This window comes from Callithrix jacchus, chromosome 11 (assembly GCF_049354715.1).
Source record: "Callithrix jacchus isolate 240 chromosome 11, calJac240_pri, whole genome shotgun sequence".
Taxonomy (NCBI): domain Eukaryota; kingdom Metazoa; phylum Chordata; class Mammalia; order Primates; family Cebidae; genus Callithrix; species Callithrix jacchus.
This window is the reverse complement of record NC_133512.1, coordinates 53,377,807-53,393,491: the sequence shown is the minus strand read 5'-3', so window position 1 is coordinate 53,393,491 and position 15,685 is coordinate 53,377,807. Positions and strand designations below refer to the sequence as shown.

General features: G+C 39.1%; 1 protein-coding gene across 8 annotated transcripts in view; it reads right to left on the bottom strand.

Annotated features, from left to right (window-relative positions):
- Positions 1–15,685, bottom strand: part of SLC25A13 (solute carrier family 25 member 13) — a 210,676-nt gene that overhangs the window by 163,405 nt on the left and 31,586 nt on the right. For 4 of the 8 annotated variants that reach the window (XM_054237282.2, XM_078342730.1, XM_078342732.1 and 1 more), the window contains exons 3-4: positions 14,785–14,999; positions 2,918–3,060 (exon numbers count right to left, since the gene is read on the bottom strand). In XM_054237282.2, the coding sequence (XP_054093257.1) occupies positions 2,918–3,027 (110 nt within the window). In that variant the 5' untranslated portion in view covers positions 3,028–3,060; positions 14,785–14,999. The remainder of the gene's footprint in view (positions 1–2,917; positions 3,061–14,784; positions 15,000–15,685) is intronic. The other 4 variants (XM_035253818.3, XM_035253819.3, XM_078342731.1 and 1 more) reach the window with 1 other exon arrangement.

The following is a 15,685-nucleotide window of genomic DNA, read 5'->3' as shown; positions in this document are numbered from 1 at the left end:
ATTTATTTATTTATTTATTTATTTATTTTTGAGCCGGAGTTTCGCTCTTGTTACCCAGGCTGGAGTGCAATGGCGCGATCTCGGCTCACCGTAACCTCCGCCTCCTGGGTTCAGGCAATTCTCCTGCCTCAGCCTCCTGAGTAGCTGGGATTACAGGCACGAGCCACCATGCCCAGCTAATTTTTTGTATTTTTAGTAGAGACAGGGTTTCACCATTGTGACCAGGATGGTCTCAATTTCTTGACCTCGTGATCCACCTGCCTCAGCCTCCCAAAGTGCTGGGATTACAGAAACAGCTACCTTTTAAACATCAATATAACAACTGGGTGAAGAATCATCATGGATGCTAAAACCATTAGGTGAAAGGTTGCTAAAGAACAGGATATCCATGTGATCCCGACATATCATCCCACAGACTACCTACTCATGTAACAACAACAAAAATGGAACCTTTTCAATAGAAACATCTGGTTGATGTCAACTTCCTCAAGTGACCAACAGCATCACCAATGCCTGCACAATATCCCTCCTGAGGAGATACAATCAGGAGTATAGAATAGCTCCTAACCAACCCAAAATTTACCCTGATCAAATCAGACAGTGAGGAAACAATCAGGCAAATCCAGAATGCAGAACCTTCAGTAAAATAACTGGCCTGAATTTCAAAAGTCATATAATGAAAAACAGCATAATGCAAGGTTCTGTTTTAGAGTGAAAGAGCCATAACTAAATGCAGTATCATCTTCAATCAAAAAACAAAAACGAAGGAAACAAGAATAGGCAAAGAGCCATTTGAGGTAGAGAAGGGAGATGAAGATATCAGATCTGCAAATATACTTGAAAGTTCTAGTATATTTAAATATGGACTAGATATTAGCTGATATTTGACATGATCATTAATTCTAAGTGTGATAATGGCATGGGGGTTATGCAGGAGAATGTCTTAGTCTCAGAAGATGAATGCCGAAATATTGTGGTGCATACAATTTATACTTCAGTGTTCCAACCAAAATAAGAAATTATGTGTATACATGTTTGTGTGTAGAAAATGTGTGTGTACAAAGAGAGCATAAAGATGGTAAAAAATGTTAATAAGTCAATCTAGATGAAGGGTATAGACTGTGTGCTCACTGTATTCTTCTTTCAACTTTTTTGTAGCTCAAAATATTTTTCTGTAGTTTAAAATTTTTCAAGTTAGAAAAAACTGATCTCAAATATTAAGGCAGATAACTCATGGTGCATGTGAACTTGGTCACACTTCTTCTGAAACATAAGCCATTATAGGAGGTGAAAAACAAATTTCCCACAGAAAAATGCTTGCTAGGATAAATCTATGTTTTCCATAGTTTCAGCTTCAATGAACTAGTGTGAAATATACCCCAGCCTTTTCCTGAACCACCCTGCTCATACATTACATTTTCCTACCAAGCAAAGAATCCACCTTGGGGTAAGGGTAGAAAACAAAGGTAGCAAGGTTAAAAAGGAAACCTTCTGCTGGTGAAACAGAGAGAGAAGGCATGATCCAACAATCCTCCAGAATACTGCAGCAAGTAGATCACCTAACTCCCTGTCTGCTCCCTCCCAGTCATCAAGACCTTCATTTTACAGAAGGTTCTTTCTATTTAAAAAAAATGGGGTGACAGGTGCATAAATAAGAAAAGGAAAGTGTTAATGAAAACTGAGAGTATTTAAAGTACATGAAGATGTCATAAATGGGTTATATCTCAAACTGCTGCATGTGGGAAAATCAGACACATGAAGATTCCAATAAAGAGAGAAAATTCAGAGCTAGAGAACACCGCAAAGTGGTAGTAACGGCAATCTGTCAAAAGGATGCCTGCAAGCAGCGGGGGCAGAGGGCGAAGTCTCCGAAAGTTTACCTAGAGAAGGAAGAAGGCAAGGTCCTTTACAGTTTACCTAGAGAAGGTCAGTTCTCGTACATTATACTTTGGCTATTAGCACACATTGGTGTTTGATTAGCAAGAGTTCAGAGTTCAAAATTCTGTGTTTAACAGTACAAGCCACTGCAATCTAATACAGCTTAAGAAAAACCCATTTTTAAAATGTAAGCAGAGGGTCCGATGCAGTGGCTCATGCCCGTAATCCCAACACGTTGGGAGGCCGAGGAAAGCAGATAGCTTGGGCCCAGGAGTTTGAGACTAGCCTGGGCAACATGGCAAAACCCCATCTCTGCAAAATTTAGCTGGGCACAGTGATGCACACCTGCAGTACCAGACACTTGGGAGGCTGAGGCGGGAGGCTCACTTGTGCCAGAGAGACAGAAGTTACACTGAGCCAAGATCATGCCACTGTACGGTGACAGAGTGAGGCGATGCCTCAAAAGAAAGGAAAAAGAAGAAGTTCCAACAACATGTAACCAGAGAAGACTGGTAGAGAAAAGAAAATCTAAAGGGATTTTGTGATGTGTCCAAATTAATTCTATATGGTAGAGTGTCTCTCCTATGGCTTTTGCAGAGTGCCTTTCTTCGGGCTTTGGAGTCACAGGTCAATTTTTAAAGGCAATTTGATCAGAAAGAAAGATTATAGAAAAGTCAATTCATAGAGCTATGTTGTACATTTAGTCACAATTTTACAGCTGCCTTGAAAAATACCAAAGGCATAAAAATACTCTTATATATCTGTACACCACCACCTTGATGACAATAATAGTTCTCCAAACAATAAAGCATTCTTTAAACAAGTCAAATATATACATATTAATCCCCAACTTGAAATGACAATTAAAGGAAACACTAACGGTACTATTACTCAAATAATGTATTAATGATAGTAGGAAGTACAGAAAATGCTCCTAAGAGATGCGAAGGTATATATTTAATGACTTCTTGGTCATTAGAGCAAAAGAACACTGTTTTAAACAAAAAGAATTAAATAAGATAATTAAAAATAAACATACCCATCCTTGGTCTGATCCACCACTCCACTTAAAAGTTCCACAGTCTTTGGATTAGGCTGGCTTTCTCCAAAAATGTTCAAGTATCGAGTGACAAAGTCATTGGGGGACATGAAAAATTCACCATTTTTCTCAATGCTTGCATACTGTTTTAAAACAAAGAGAAATGATATTTTATGTATTTGATACTCAAAAGTATATAATCATGGAATTAATTTGTGAAAAAGCTGAAAATATCCAAATGATAAAATATCAGATATGATCATGTACTCTTCACAATGGCCATTATCTCCAAACATCAAAGAAAAAACAAGTCAAATTTTATGTTTATAAACTTAACTGGGATCAATGCTTTCCCACAGGGACATCTGGCATATCTGATGGCAATTTAGATTGTCATAACATATGAAGAATGGTGCTACTGGCTCCAGCGGGTAGAAAGAAGCCAGGGATGTTGCTAAACATCTGACAGTGTGCATGATGACTCCCTGCAACAGATGCTTCTCCAGCCCAAAGTGTGGGCGGTGTCCAGGATCGGAAACCCTGGTTTACAGAAACTTGGAAAGACAAACTATGTCTTGCTTTTTAGCAAAGGCACATAGCTTTTTTTAAGCAGAATTACAAAGTAATGGAGGCAAACGACCTAATTATTTTACCCTGTTCCTGCTTTAAGAGCATCAATGACACAAAAAAGGATGGCAAACAAGCTAAGCTGGAAAGCAAACTACTTGTGTGTCGTCTTGGGGAATCTCATGGAGGGAGGCAGTGAATACTGCTCTAGTTACTGTCTTCTCCATTCTAGGACATTATGATGCAGAAATGCTTAGTAAGAATTAGACAGCATACAACACTTTCTCACAGTGTTCTCCTAAGTCTGGTCTTCAATGTGATACACTCCAGCCTGGATAAGAGGGAGCCCACTAATTTCTGCTGCATGGAGCCCCAAGAGCAGAAATGTTGAGAAACGACATAGGATCATGTGCTGTCCTTATGGAACAGGAGATGGCCTCTTGATCCTGGGGACAAAACAGTGATGTGGGGATGGGGAGGCAAGGGCAGTGCATCTGCAAGAACAAGCCTAGCTGGGTGACAAGAACCACACTGGTAGCCATAGTGATGGAGGGTGTGCAATGAAGTGCCAGGGCAGTGTCTCCCCTCTCTCTCTAAGTTAAGCCTGATTAAAACTGTTTTTAAAAGAAACTTGTTATTTCTACATTTTAATTCCAATGCAGACTAAGGCTTTGCTCAGATACTCAGTAATAATAAGGTTTGGAGTCCCCTCAGACCTGGACTGTGCCTCTTACCACCTGAATGGCCTCAGATAAGTAACTGTAGCTTTTGGTGCCTCTGGTTTTTCATTCATAAAATGGGTAGAACAACATTATCAGCTACATAAGACTGATGCTAGAAATAAATGAGATAATCAAGTCATATACTTAGCACAACGCCCTATACACAGTAAGTACTTTATACTAAATAAAAGTTCTATAGTATTTATTGTCTTATAGTTAACTTTTTAGCACACTACACGGGAAAGGCTCAAAGATGGCCCAGTGATCCTACTATTCTTCAGTTAGCATTTAATTTTACTTTTTAGACACATAATGAATTATATTTTGATTTTCCTGAGCCAAAGCAAGATGAAAATATAAAGGAAATATCACTACTAATTATAGCAATCCTATGACTTAGGAGTTATACCGAAGTTTGTCCCAGATAGTGAATAATTTATTTTAATATACAATTTAACTTTTCTCCTACCAGTACACATTTCCAGCTTTTTTGTATTTTTAAATAAAGCCAAGGTAGCAAGCTTCATATATAACATTTGTCCAAATTCCTGGCAATTTTCAAAGGCTAGGCTCCCAGAAGAGAAATTGTTGAGTCAAAAGAGAGGAACTTTTGGGCTCTTGGTACTTATTATCACACTGCTCTCCAGAAAAGATTGTACCAATTTACACTCCCACCAACAGTGGGTAAACATGCCCTTTACCCACTTTGGTCTATTATATTTATTGCAAATATTTTTCCAATTTGACATTTTTATATAATTGAGTCTATAGAATTTTTACTCCTTTCAAATTTCTTCCATTACTTTTCTAAGCTTAGACACTAGTTGTGTTAGTCTGTTCTTACACTGCTAATAAAGACATACCCAAGACTGGGCAATTCATTAAAAAAAAAAAAGAAGAAGAAGAAGTTTAATTAACTCATAGTTCCACATGACTGGGGAGGCCTCACAATCATAATGGAAGGCGAATGAGGAACAAAGTCACGTCTTACATGACGGCAGGCAAGAGATCTTGTGCAGGGGAATTCCCATTTTAAAACCATCAACTCTCGTGAGACTTATTCACTACCAAGAGCAATACTAGGGAAACCATCCCTACGATTCTATTATCTCCACCTGGCTCCACCCTTTAAATGTGGGAATTATTTATTATTTAAATGTGAGATTTGGGTGGGGACACAGCTAAACCATATCACCAGTCTTTCTTCATTTCAAGACTAAATATCAGAGAGTTTCTCTGAGCTTTTTAAAAGTAGGTTTTGCGTTTACCTTTACGTTTTAATATATTAGTACTTTATCTTTGTGTGTGATCTAAGGTAAGAATCCCCCAATTTTAATTTTTCTACTTAATCTCTTGGTTGTCCCAGGAACACAAAGCAAATCATTCTCTCTTCCTGGTCTTTAGGATGCCATGTTTATTATATATTCAATTATCATATGGTCACCAGGGAAAGGCATGACAAAATGGCTCCATCTACAGTACCAGTTCTAAGGAGCTGGCAAAGGCTTCCTAGGGCCAACATGTATTCTAAGACGGACCCACATTCCATGGGAAAATGCCAGGACCAAATGACAGCTCTTGCCATAACTGCAGAAATATTTCAAAACTATCCTTTTCTTTTCTTCTTTTTTTTTTTTTTTTTTTGTTTGAGACCGATTCTCACTCGGTCTCCAGGCTGGAGTGCAGTGGCTGGGCTCACTGCAACATCTGCCTCCCAGATTCAAGTGATTCTCCTGCCTCAGCTTCCCGACAAGCTGGGACTACAGTGTGCAGCACCACGCCCAGCTAGTTTTTGTATTTTTAGTAGAGACAAGGTTTCACCATGTTGTCCAGGATGGTCTCCATCTCTTGACCTGGTGATCCGAGTGCCTAGGCCTCCCTAAATGTTGCGATTGCAGGTGTGTGCCACCATGCCCTGCCAGGACTATCCTTTTCAATTGACTTGTTTACTCTTGCAAGATTACATGCATCTTAGTTGCTACAACTAGAGGGAAAGTTCAGTCAGGACAGAATTTTTTCCTGTCTTTTTCACTGCTTTGTCCTCAAATTCCCAGACTGGTACCTGATAGATAGCGGAAAATGTTCAAATAAATATTTTTTAAAAGAATGAAAGGTTTAAGAAAGATGTTGAATTATTTTACTCTTGGAAATTTTCTTGGCCATGATAACTCCTTGATTTTCCACAAATAACCTTTAGAATCATTATCAAGTTGCTGCTCCCTAAAAAAATTCCTCTGAAAAGCAAAATAAAACAATGCAAGGCTGGGCACACTGACTCATGCCCATAATCCCAGCACTTTGGGAGGCAAAAATGGGCAGATTGCTTGAGCCCAAGTGTTTGAGACCAGCCTGGGCAAGATGGCAGATTTCCAACTCTACAAAAAAATACAAAAATTAAGCAGGTATGGTAGTGCGTGCCTGTAGTCCCAGTGGGGATGAGGCATGAGAATTGCTTGAGCACAAAAGACTGAGGCTGCAGAGAGCCATGTTTGCACCACTACACTCCACCCTGGACAACAAAGTAAGAAAGACCCTATCTTAAAAAATAAAACAGAAAACCTACATGCAATACCATGCCATACTCTCAAGATAACGAAAAAGAATAATAAGTGATGGCAAAAATGTGGAGCAAATGTTTCTCACACACTGATGGTATGGGAATAAAGGAGTAAACCATTATAGAAAAATGCTGGGCGATATCTGCTATAGCTGAAAATACATACAACCACAAGCCCAGCAAGTTCAATGAGAAGTATATCTCCAAAAAAGCGTGCATATACAACAAAACTATATGAAAATGCCCACAGCAGCATTATTTGTAATATCCAAAAACCTAAAAATAACACAAATGTCAACCAATAACACAAATTCAACCAATAGGATACATCAACAGCCTGATGAATTCACATAATGGAATACAGCACAGCAATAAGAATAAACGAGCTCCAACTACATACGACAACACAGACAAATCCCATAAATAAAGAATAAAAGAAAAGAAACATAAGAAAACTTACAGTATAGTTCCATTCATACAAAGTGAAATCAACAGGCAAAACTTACATACAGTTAGTTTTAACATACAGTGACCAGAATTCAGACAACTGGTTGCCCTTGGTGGGTGCTGATCAGAAGGGGCATCAGAGGGCCTCTGGGATGCTGGGCCAACTCGCTTTCTGAGTATTCATGGGGCTGTACATTTGTGATGTGTACATTCAATTTATATTTTAACAATTTACATTTTAAAAGTCATTGAGAGATATCAGGTTCATTTTTTAGATGTAATAAAGTAATTATTTCTTAAATATAAGAGTGTGTTAATCTGGCCAAGAAACAGTTTTCGTCCATTTGTAAAACCAGCTCATCACCACAGCTAGGCAGTCTGCTCTATGATTTAAGTAAATATGTCAAAAGTTGCTTCTTAGGATTGATGGACAGAGGCCAACCACAATAAAAATATGTACGAGGGTACTAACAAATGTGGCTCTACTCTCCCTGCAGCAGTGAGCCGAGGGTCCCTGCAGGGGGAACAGACTACATCCTTATAGCCACCACATCTTTAAAATGTCATTAATCTTTCTTTGGGAATATTTTTCACTAGTGACCTGAAGCCTCCCTCCCTTGCAATTTTTGGGAGTTTTGATATGATTAAACATACACTTAGAAAATGGGAAGAGTTTCAGGATTCCCTGTACAACCTTATATAATACTTACCATCATCACCAAATGCCACCACACCCAGTGAAGATGATAGCAAAGAAAACCAGAAGGAACCTACCACTACCAATGCCCATTCTCTGGGTCCTATCTGGCCTGCTCACCATCAGTCACAGTAAATTGATAAAGGTTTGTAAGCTGTGAATGAGCCTGGGTAGAACCATAATCATCCAGCTGCCCATTTTGCCATGAATCACTCACATCCTGGGACTGAAGGATAAACTCCGTATACTATTTTCCAACCACTGAGAAGGTGCAGACAACAGATCATTGCATCTGCCCATCCTTTACTTCCATTCCCTGTTATAGGGATGGAACACAATATAATTAAGGATTAGAATCTGGATTGGTTATTTTATGTTATTAGGGAATTACCATTAATTTTATTAGGTACACAATGGTATTATGACTGTGTAGGAGACTGTTTTTATTATTTGAAGTTCTATGTTAAATTATTTAGGATGAATTATAGTGATATCTATTTATGTTAACATAAATCAGTTTAAAAATGTATAAACTAATATGACAAGTATTACTTTAAATTAGATGGTGGTTATGTGGGTGTTTTCTATTTTCTGTATGTCTGAAATTGTTACAATAAAGTTAAAAATATATTTAAGAAACACAAATGGTCAATAAATTTATTGCTCTATTTATTTAAAAAATGAAAATTTTAAATAAGATACAATTTCGACCAACAGGTTGGCAGAAAATCTTTTTGTTGCTGCTACAGTATTTTTTCAGAATAATCTGAGTTGATATAATGTAGGAAATGTATACTTCCGTGTTCCCACCCAAAATATATATTGAAACAACATTCATGAGAGCAGTCTACCAAGAAGAATCACAAGCCTTAATATGTTGTAAACCTATTCTAACCCAATGGTGCCACTTCTAGGAATTCATCCTAAGAAAATAATGCTATATGCAAAAATGTAGGTACAACACTATCATTACAGTGCTGTTATGATAGCAAAGCAGAGGAGACAAGTAAACACCCAATCACAAATAGTGGTTCGATAAATTAGGGCAAAACAGAAACAGCCATATGTAGGAATATTATGCAGCATTAAAAATATTGTAGAAGGCTGGCCGGGTACAGTGCCTCACACCTGTAATCCCAGCACTTTGGGAGGCCGAGGCGGGCAGATCACGAGGTCAATCGTTCAAGACCAGCCTAACCAACATGGTGAAACCCCATCTCTACTAAAAATACAACAATTAGCCAGGCATGGTGATACACGCCTGTAATCCCAGATACTCAGGAGGCTGAGGCAGGAGAGAATTGCTTGAACCAGGGAGGCAGAGGTTGCAGTGAGTCAAGATCGTACCACTGTACTCCAGCCTGAGTGACAGAGTAAGACTCCGTCCAAAAAAAAAAAATTGTGGAAGGCTTTTTTGGCTGGAACTGTCATCTTCCAATAATTCACAAACATGACGAACAAAGAGAAAGAGAAGAGGCACCCAATATACGTTCTCTAGGCCCTTTAGAAAACATGAAGTTGTTCTTTTGGCCACATATATGTGAATCTATAAGAAAGGTGATATTGTAGACATCAAGGAGATGGGTACTGTTCAAAAAGCAATGCTTCACAAGTGTTACCATGGCAAAGTAGAGGAGTCTACAATGCCACCCAGCATGCTGCTGGCACTGTTGTAAACATACAAGTTAAGGGCAAGATTCTTGCCAAGAGAATTAATGTGTGTGCTGAGCACATTAAGCACTCTAACAGCCGAGATAGCTTCCGAAAAATGCATGAAGGAAAATGATCAGAAAAAGAAGGAAGCCAAAGGGAAAGGTACCTGGTGTCAGCTTGCTCCACCCAGAGATGCACACATTGTGAGAAACCACAGGAAGGATATTGAGCTGCTGGTAAACTCTTCCCTATGACTTAATAGATGTTAAAAAATAAATGAAAGACCTCTGGAGTAGAAAAATGTTTCTCTTCATTGAGTACAAGTATGGTATCCTCTCCCCCAAAGAAATATTTAAAGCAAATTTTAATTGTGTCCTAATTCATTGTATAATGTATTTACTATTCAAATTTAATGTATTTCTTTCCAAAAGACATGAGGTAGCTTATTGTGCAAGAAAATTACATAATTGGTTAGAAAACGGCCAGATATTATTTATGACATTTTTGTACTGGTTTAAAAACAATCCGTCTAAGTCATCACAGATGAAATAAAATAATTCACACATAAAAAATGTAGAAGCAAATTCTTTTATAAGAAAAAGTATTTGTAACACAGCAGGTAAGATAAAAACTAGATATAAAACAGTATGTTTTTCTCCTAAAGGGAAAAAAGTATATACATACAGTGACACATAGACTGAGAGAAAAATAAATATATAAATATCTGCATCTATCTTCCTATGCAACATTCACAATTTACTTTTGTTTATATATCTGCCTTTTAAATTTTCAACGAATATAAAATTGATGTGATAAAAAAAGTTTTCCAAAAAAAGAATTGTTTTTCAAAATTTGCCTACAAACATTTTAAAGGTGGATATCATGCTTTTGTTGACAGAACAATTATAAAAATCCAAGTGCAATTCACTATGTTACTCTGTAATACGTCTTGTTTCTCATCCAGCCTTTTTTCCCAATTTTCCCATCTTTTGCTACAGAGAGTTAGTTACTTCAAACTATATACTTCTAAACAGTTGGTGTGGTCTGGCTCTGTCCCCTCCCAAATTTCACCTTGAATTGTAATAATCCCCATGTGTCAAGGGTGGGGCCAGGTGGAGATAACTGAATCATGGGGGTGGTTTCCCTATAAGTCTCACGAGATCTGATGGTTTTATAAATGAGAGTTCCCCTGCACAAGCTGTCTTGCCTGTCACCGTGTAAGATGAGACTTTATTTCTCATTCGCCTTCCACCAAGATTGTGAGGCCTCCATGTGGAACTGTGAGTCAATGAAACCTCTTTCCTTCATAAATTACCCAGTCTTGGGTTTGTCTTTATTAGCAGCATGTGAACAGATGAATACAATAGTACACCACAACATCTCTTTTCCTTCCAGGAGCTACTGGCTCCCTCTCACTTTCTCTGTTCTTAATACTGGCACCTCTCTGCACCCAGGCTGTATTTCCTCTCTGCTGTCTCTCATTGATTTTAAAAAATCAGTCATCTTCGTCAAATATTCCTTCAAAGTGACTCTATCTTGCCATTCTCCATTCCCCTGCTGCCACAACCCTAAGGCTGCCTAATTTGTGGCCCTGATGCACCAATCAAATCTCCCACCCACCTCCTCATCAAAAAACCTGGAATGCTTCCTACTGTTTAGTGGAATGCCAAACTCCCAATTACCTTTCTTTTCTGTCACCCACACCTTGTGATACTTTGCATACTTTGAAACACAGAGTTGTATCTAAATAAACATTTAAAGGATGAACAAGACTCCTTCAACTGGAGAGGTTGTTTTCTCCCTGACTGATCTTCAGGCTTTCCCTCGAATGTGTTCTTCTCCCACTTGTCCCTGAAACTCCCCAAGTTCTCTCTCCTTGGGGCCTTCCCTGACCACTACCCACAACAGGGGGCTGCTCCCTCCTTCCACCTCCTATAGCATTTGCTTTAACCATAACACGGATCCTGGAAATATTCTGACTTACATTCTTTGTTACCTCCTGCGTGCCTATCAATCTGGTCTATATAAAATCTGAGCTCCTTTAAGATGTGGTCATTGTTATATACCTCCCACTCATGATGTTTTATTTAAACTGTAAGCAGTCAATATACACCTATTTAAACTAACAGGAAGCAATACCAAAAGCACTAAGCAAACAGAAAAATGCATGTCAACATTTAGGCTAGAAACAAAATTGACTTCCTAGACTTTAACTTCTACATGTAGATGAAACATTACCTGCCACTTGCCACAAGAACATTCTGCATAAGAAAACATCTGTCGTATGCCTTAGGCCGTCATGTTTTATACCAAGTCCTGTCCTGACTACCACCACCCAGGACCCTGTGCCCTGAGCCAGCCCAAGTGTTTAGCCATTCCCTCCATATATGTGGCACTCTGACAGCTCTTTACTTTGTATGTGTTGTTTCCTTTGCCTAAAAAGGTCTTCCTTTGCCAACAAACCCTTCTCTACCTTCTCCATCTGGTAAATACATACTCATCTTCAAGCACAGTTCAAATAATACCACCTCTCCATAACTTAATGACTCTCCATAGAAAGATATAATTAGTCTACATCATCCTCCTGCTAATTAATGCTGTACAATACTTATCAATCATATCATGGCTTTTGGGGGTTTTTTACACTTACATACAGTTCTTACTCTGATATTTATGGACAGAAGCCATGATGTATGCACTGATATATACCCAAATCCATGGCACTGTACCTAGGTACCTTCAAAAAAAACCGTGGAACTGATTCTAAATTCTCAAACAAATGAAAAGGCCAGAATTGGGCTCATTTTAATCCTCCAGGAACCCTCTTTCCTTATATGGCTCAGTTCCACTGGCTGTCGCTGATCCTCAGCACTGCCAACATTCCTGCTGTCAGTACACCTAGTGCGAAGGGTGCAATGAAGTTCCCTTCCATCTCCCAAGCTACAGAAGAATTCTCTCTTTACATAGGTTAGCAGAGAGAAGGCTGGGATACTTACATGGAATTTTTACTAAGAAGAAAGTCAAGTCAGGAAAAAGTCACAGAAAATCAGCAAAGTAGACAGGTTTACAGAATGCTTACTGCTGATCCATAATTAACTAAAAAGCTTGGCCTGGCACAGTCCCTGCATTGCTGTTTCCCATTCTTCCCCTCACCACAATACCATCTGTGATAAATGGTAAACCTGATATCCTTAGCATGCTAAGCCAAGCCTGGATAGTACCACACTATCCAGGCCTGGTGAGATCACCAGAACTTTTGCCAGATCCACAATCCCTTCCACAAACTGCTGACTCCTATTTTCTTCAGGTATGGTCCCCCCAATGTCATCTCTTAGGACTCAAGCCAAATAAACCCTTATTCAAAGGTCACATAGTCCCAGTCACCCCAAGGGAAGAGAGTACTTCCCTATCTGTCCCAAAGATTCCACCCCAGCCTTCAAGTGCACTTAAACAGAAACACATACAGGTGTCTCTCCAGAACTCTGCATGGAATTCTCACCCTCTCTGGGTCTACCTGATCAATTAGACTCTCTCCCAGTAGAGTCCTGCCTGCTGCTGAAAGTGAATGTAGAAACTGACAAAGACAGGTTGTTCCAAACTAAGGTCTCAGCCTAGCTTCTCCAGGGATCATATGGCCTCAAAAGGTAGACACAGCCTTTAAGTGGAGTCTGATCAATGGATCACACCAACCAGTGAGATTCTAAGATGGACCATCTATTGAGATACCCTCTAAGGTGTTCCCACTTCCTTTTAGAAGGATGCCTGCCACTCTTGCTTGCTTAGAAAACAGAAGTAACGGGCCAGGCACAGTGGCTCACACCTGTAATCCCAGCATTTTGGGAGGCCGAGGAGGGTGGATCACGAGGTCAAGAGATGGAGGTGAAACACCGTCTCTACTAAAAATACAAAAAATTAGCTGGGCATGGTGGCGCGCGCCTGTAATCCCAGCTACTCAGGAGGCTGAGGAAGGAGAATTGCCCGAACCCAGGAGGCAGAGGTTGTGGTGAGCCGAGATCGCGCCATTGCACTCCAGCCTGGATAACAAGAGCAAAACTCCGTATCAAAAAAAAAAAGCAAAAAAAAGAAAACAAAAGTAACACATAGGTCCTGAGTTCAAAGATCAATGATGACTTTACCAGCTTAAGTTAATGAGCTACTTTCCATTTTTCTGGGCTCTGTGGCACCCCATTTAGCAGCTCTAATACAAGTGGTCTTTCAGATTTCTATCACTGGAGTTTTACAGTATCAACAGACCTTAAACACACATACAAAGAACTTCATTCTCTCCTACAGAGAATGGGACCACCTCATTCCAACCACGGTGGTCCCAATATGTATAACAATAGACATCAGCTTAGGTAAGGAACTAATGCTTTTCTGTTTTCTGGACTTTCATGCTCCAGAATCCTTTCCCACTTTATAAACTCTATACTATATTGTGGCCAGATGCAGTGGCTCATGCCTGTAATCCCAGAACTTTAGGAGGCCAAGGCAGGCAGATCACTTGAAGTTAGGAATTCAAGACCTGCCTGGCCAACATGGTGAAACCCCATCTCTAGCAAAAATACAAAAATTAACCAGGCATGGTGGTGCATGCTTGTCATCCCAGCTACTCAGGAGGCTAAGGCATGAGGATCACTTGAACCCAGGATTGCACAACCTGCACTCCAGCCTGGGTAACAAAGTGAGACTCTGTCTCAAGAAAAAAAAAAAACAATGCTATACTGTATTGTCCCTTCTGGGCTAAAAACAAAGTTATAAAGAATCTTGCTTTGTTTTAAAGAGACAGGGTCTCACTCTGTCACCCAGGCTGGAGTGCAGTGGCATATCCATAGCTCACTGAAGCCTCAAATTTCTAGGCTCAAGCAATCCTCCTGCCCCAGCCTCTCACTGGCATTACAGGTGTCCGGAATCCTGATTTATGTATAATTCAAGTCTCCTTACAAATGTATCCTTTTTTTTTCCCTCCCCACAAAATTATTTCTGCTTTTAATCATTTTCTTTTGGAGTCTTTATTCCTCCTTTACTTAAATTATTACTTAATTTCAAGCATCTGCTGAATCACTATATAACATATACCAGATACAGGACACCTTTCATATAGGTTACCTCACTGAATCGTTACAACTTTAAAACAGGTTTAATTATAAAAAATGTTCAGGCCAGGGGCAGTGGCTCATGCCTGTAATCTTAGCACTTTGGGAGGCTAAGGCGGGCAGATCACCTGATGTCAGGAGTTTGAAACCAGCCTGATCAACATGGTGAAACCATGTCTCTACTAAAAATACAAAATTAGCTGGGCTTAGTGGTGCAGGCCTGTAATCCCAGCTACTCAGGAGCCAGAGGCAGGAGAATCACTTGAACCCGGGACGTGGAGGTTGCAGTGAGCCAAGATCACGCCATTGCACTCCAACCTGGATAACAAGACTGAAATTCTGTCTAAAAAAAAAAGAAAAAGAAAATTTTCAAACATATACAAAGTAGAGAGAACAGTATAATAAACCCAATATTCCCTTTCCCAATTTCAAAAGTTATCATCATACTGCCTACTCATTTTCCTCACCCGACCAAAACTAGATTATTTAAAAGCAAATCTCAGACATGGTAATCTCAGAGCTATTCGGTGTATATCTCTAAAACAAAGCCCCTATATTTCCCATAAGGAGAATATTATCAGCCTAAACATCAATTGATAGCAACTTCTTAATATCAAATATCTTATCCATGTTCAAAGTTCTTGATGTCTCAATTAGTTTTGATAGTAACACACTGTGATAAGGTAAGGGAGGCTCACAGATTTAATAACTTTCCACACCATATTCAGTACATATCAAATTTCTCATTTGACACTTTGGTCCTCTTTCTGTACAACTCAGGTGCCTTTTCATAATGTTTAGAAAAACAAACATACATATATATATATATATATATATATATATATATATATAGTATGTGTGTGTATCTATATACACACAGACACATACATGTAAAATCTCACAAAAGTGACCTTTTCTTTTTTGAGTACTTCAGTTTCAGCTGAATAACATAAAGGTGTTTCAGTGCCTGGAACCTGAGACAGACTTTTATTAATCATTCACTGCCCAGTATCACAAAATATGTAGAAA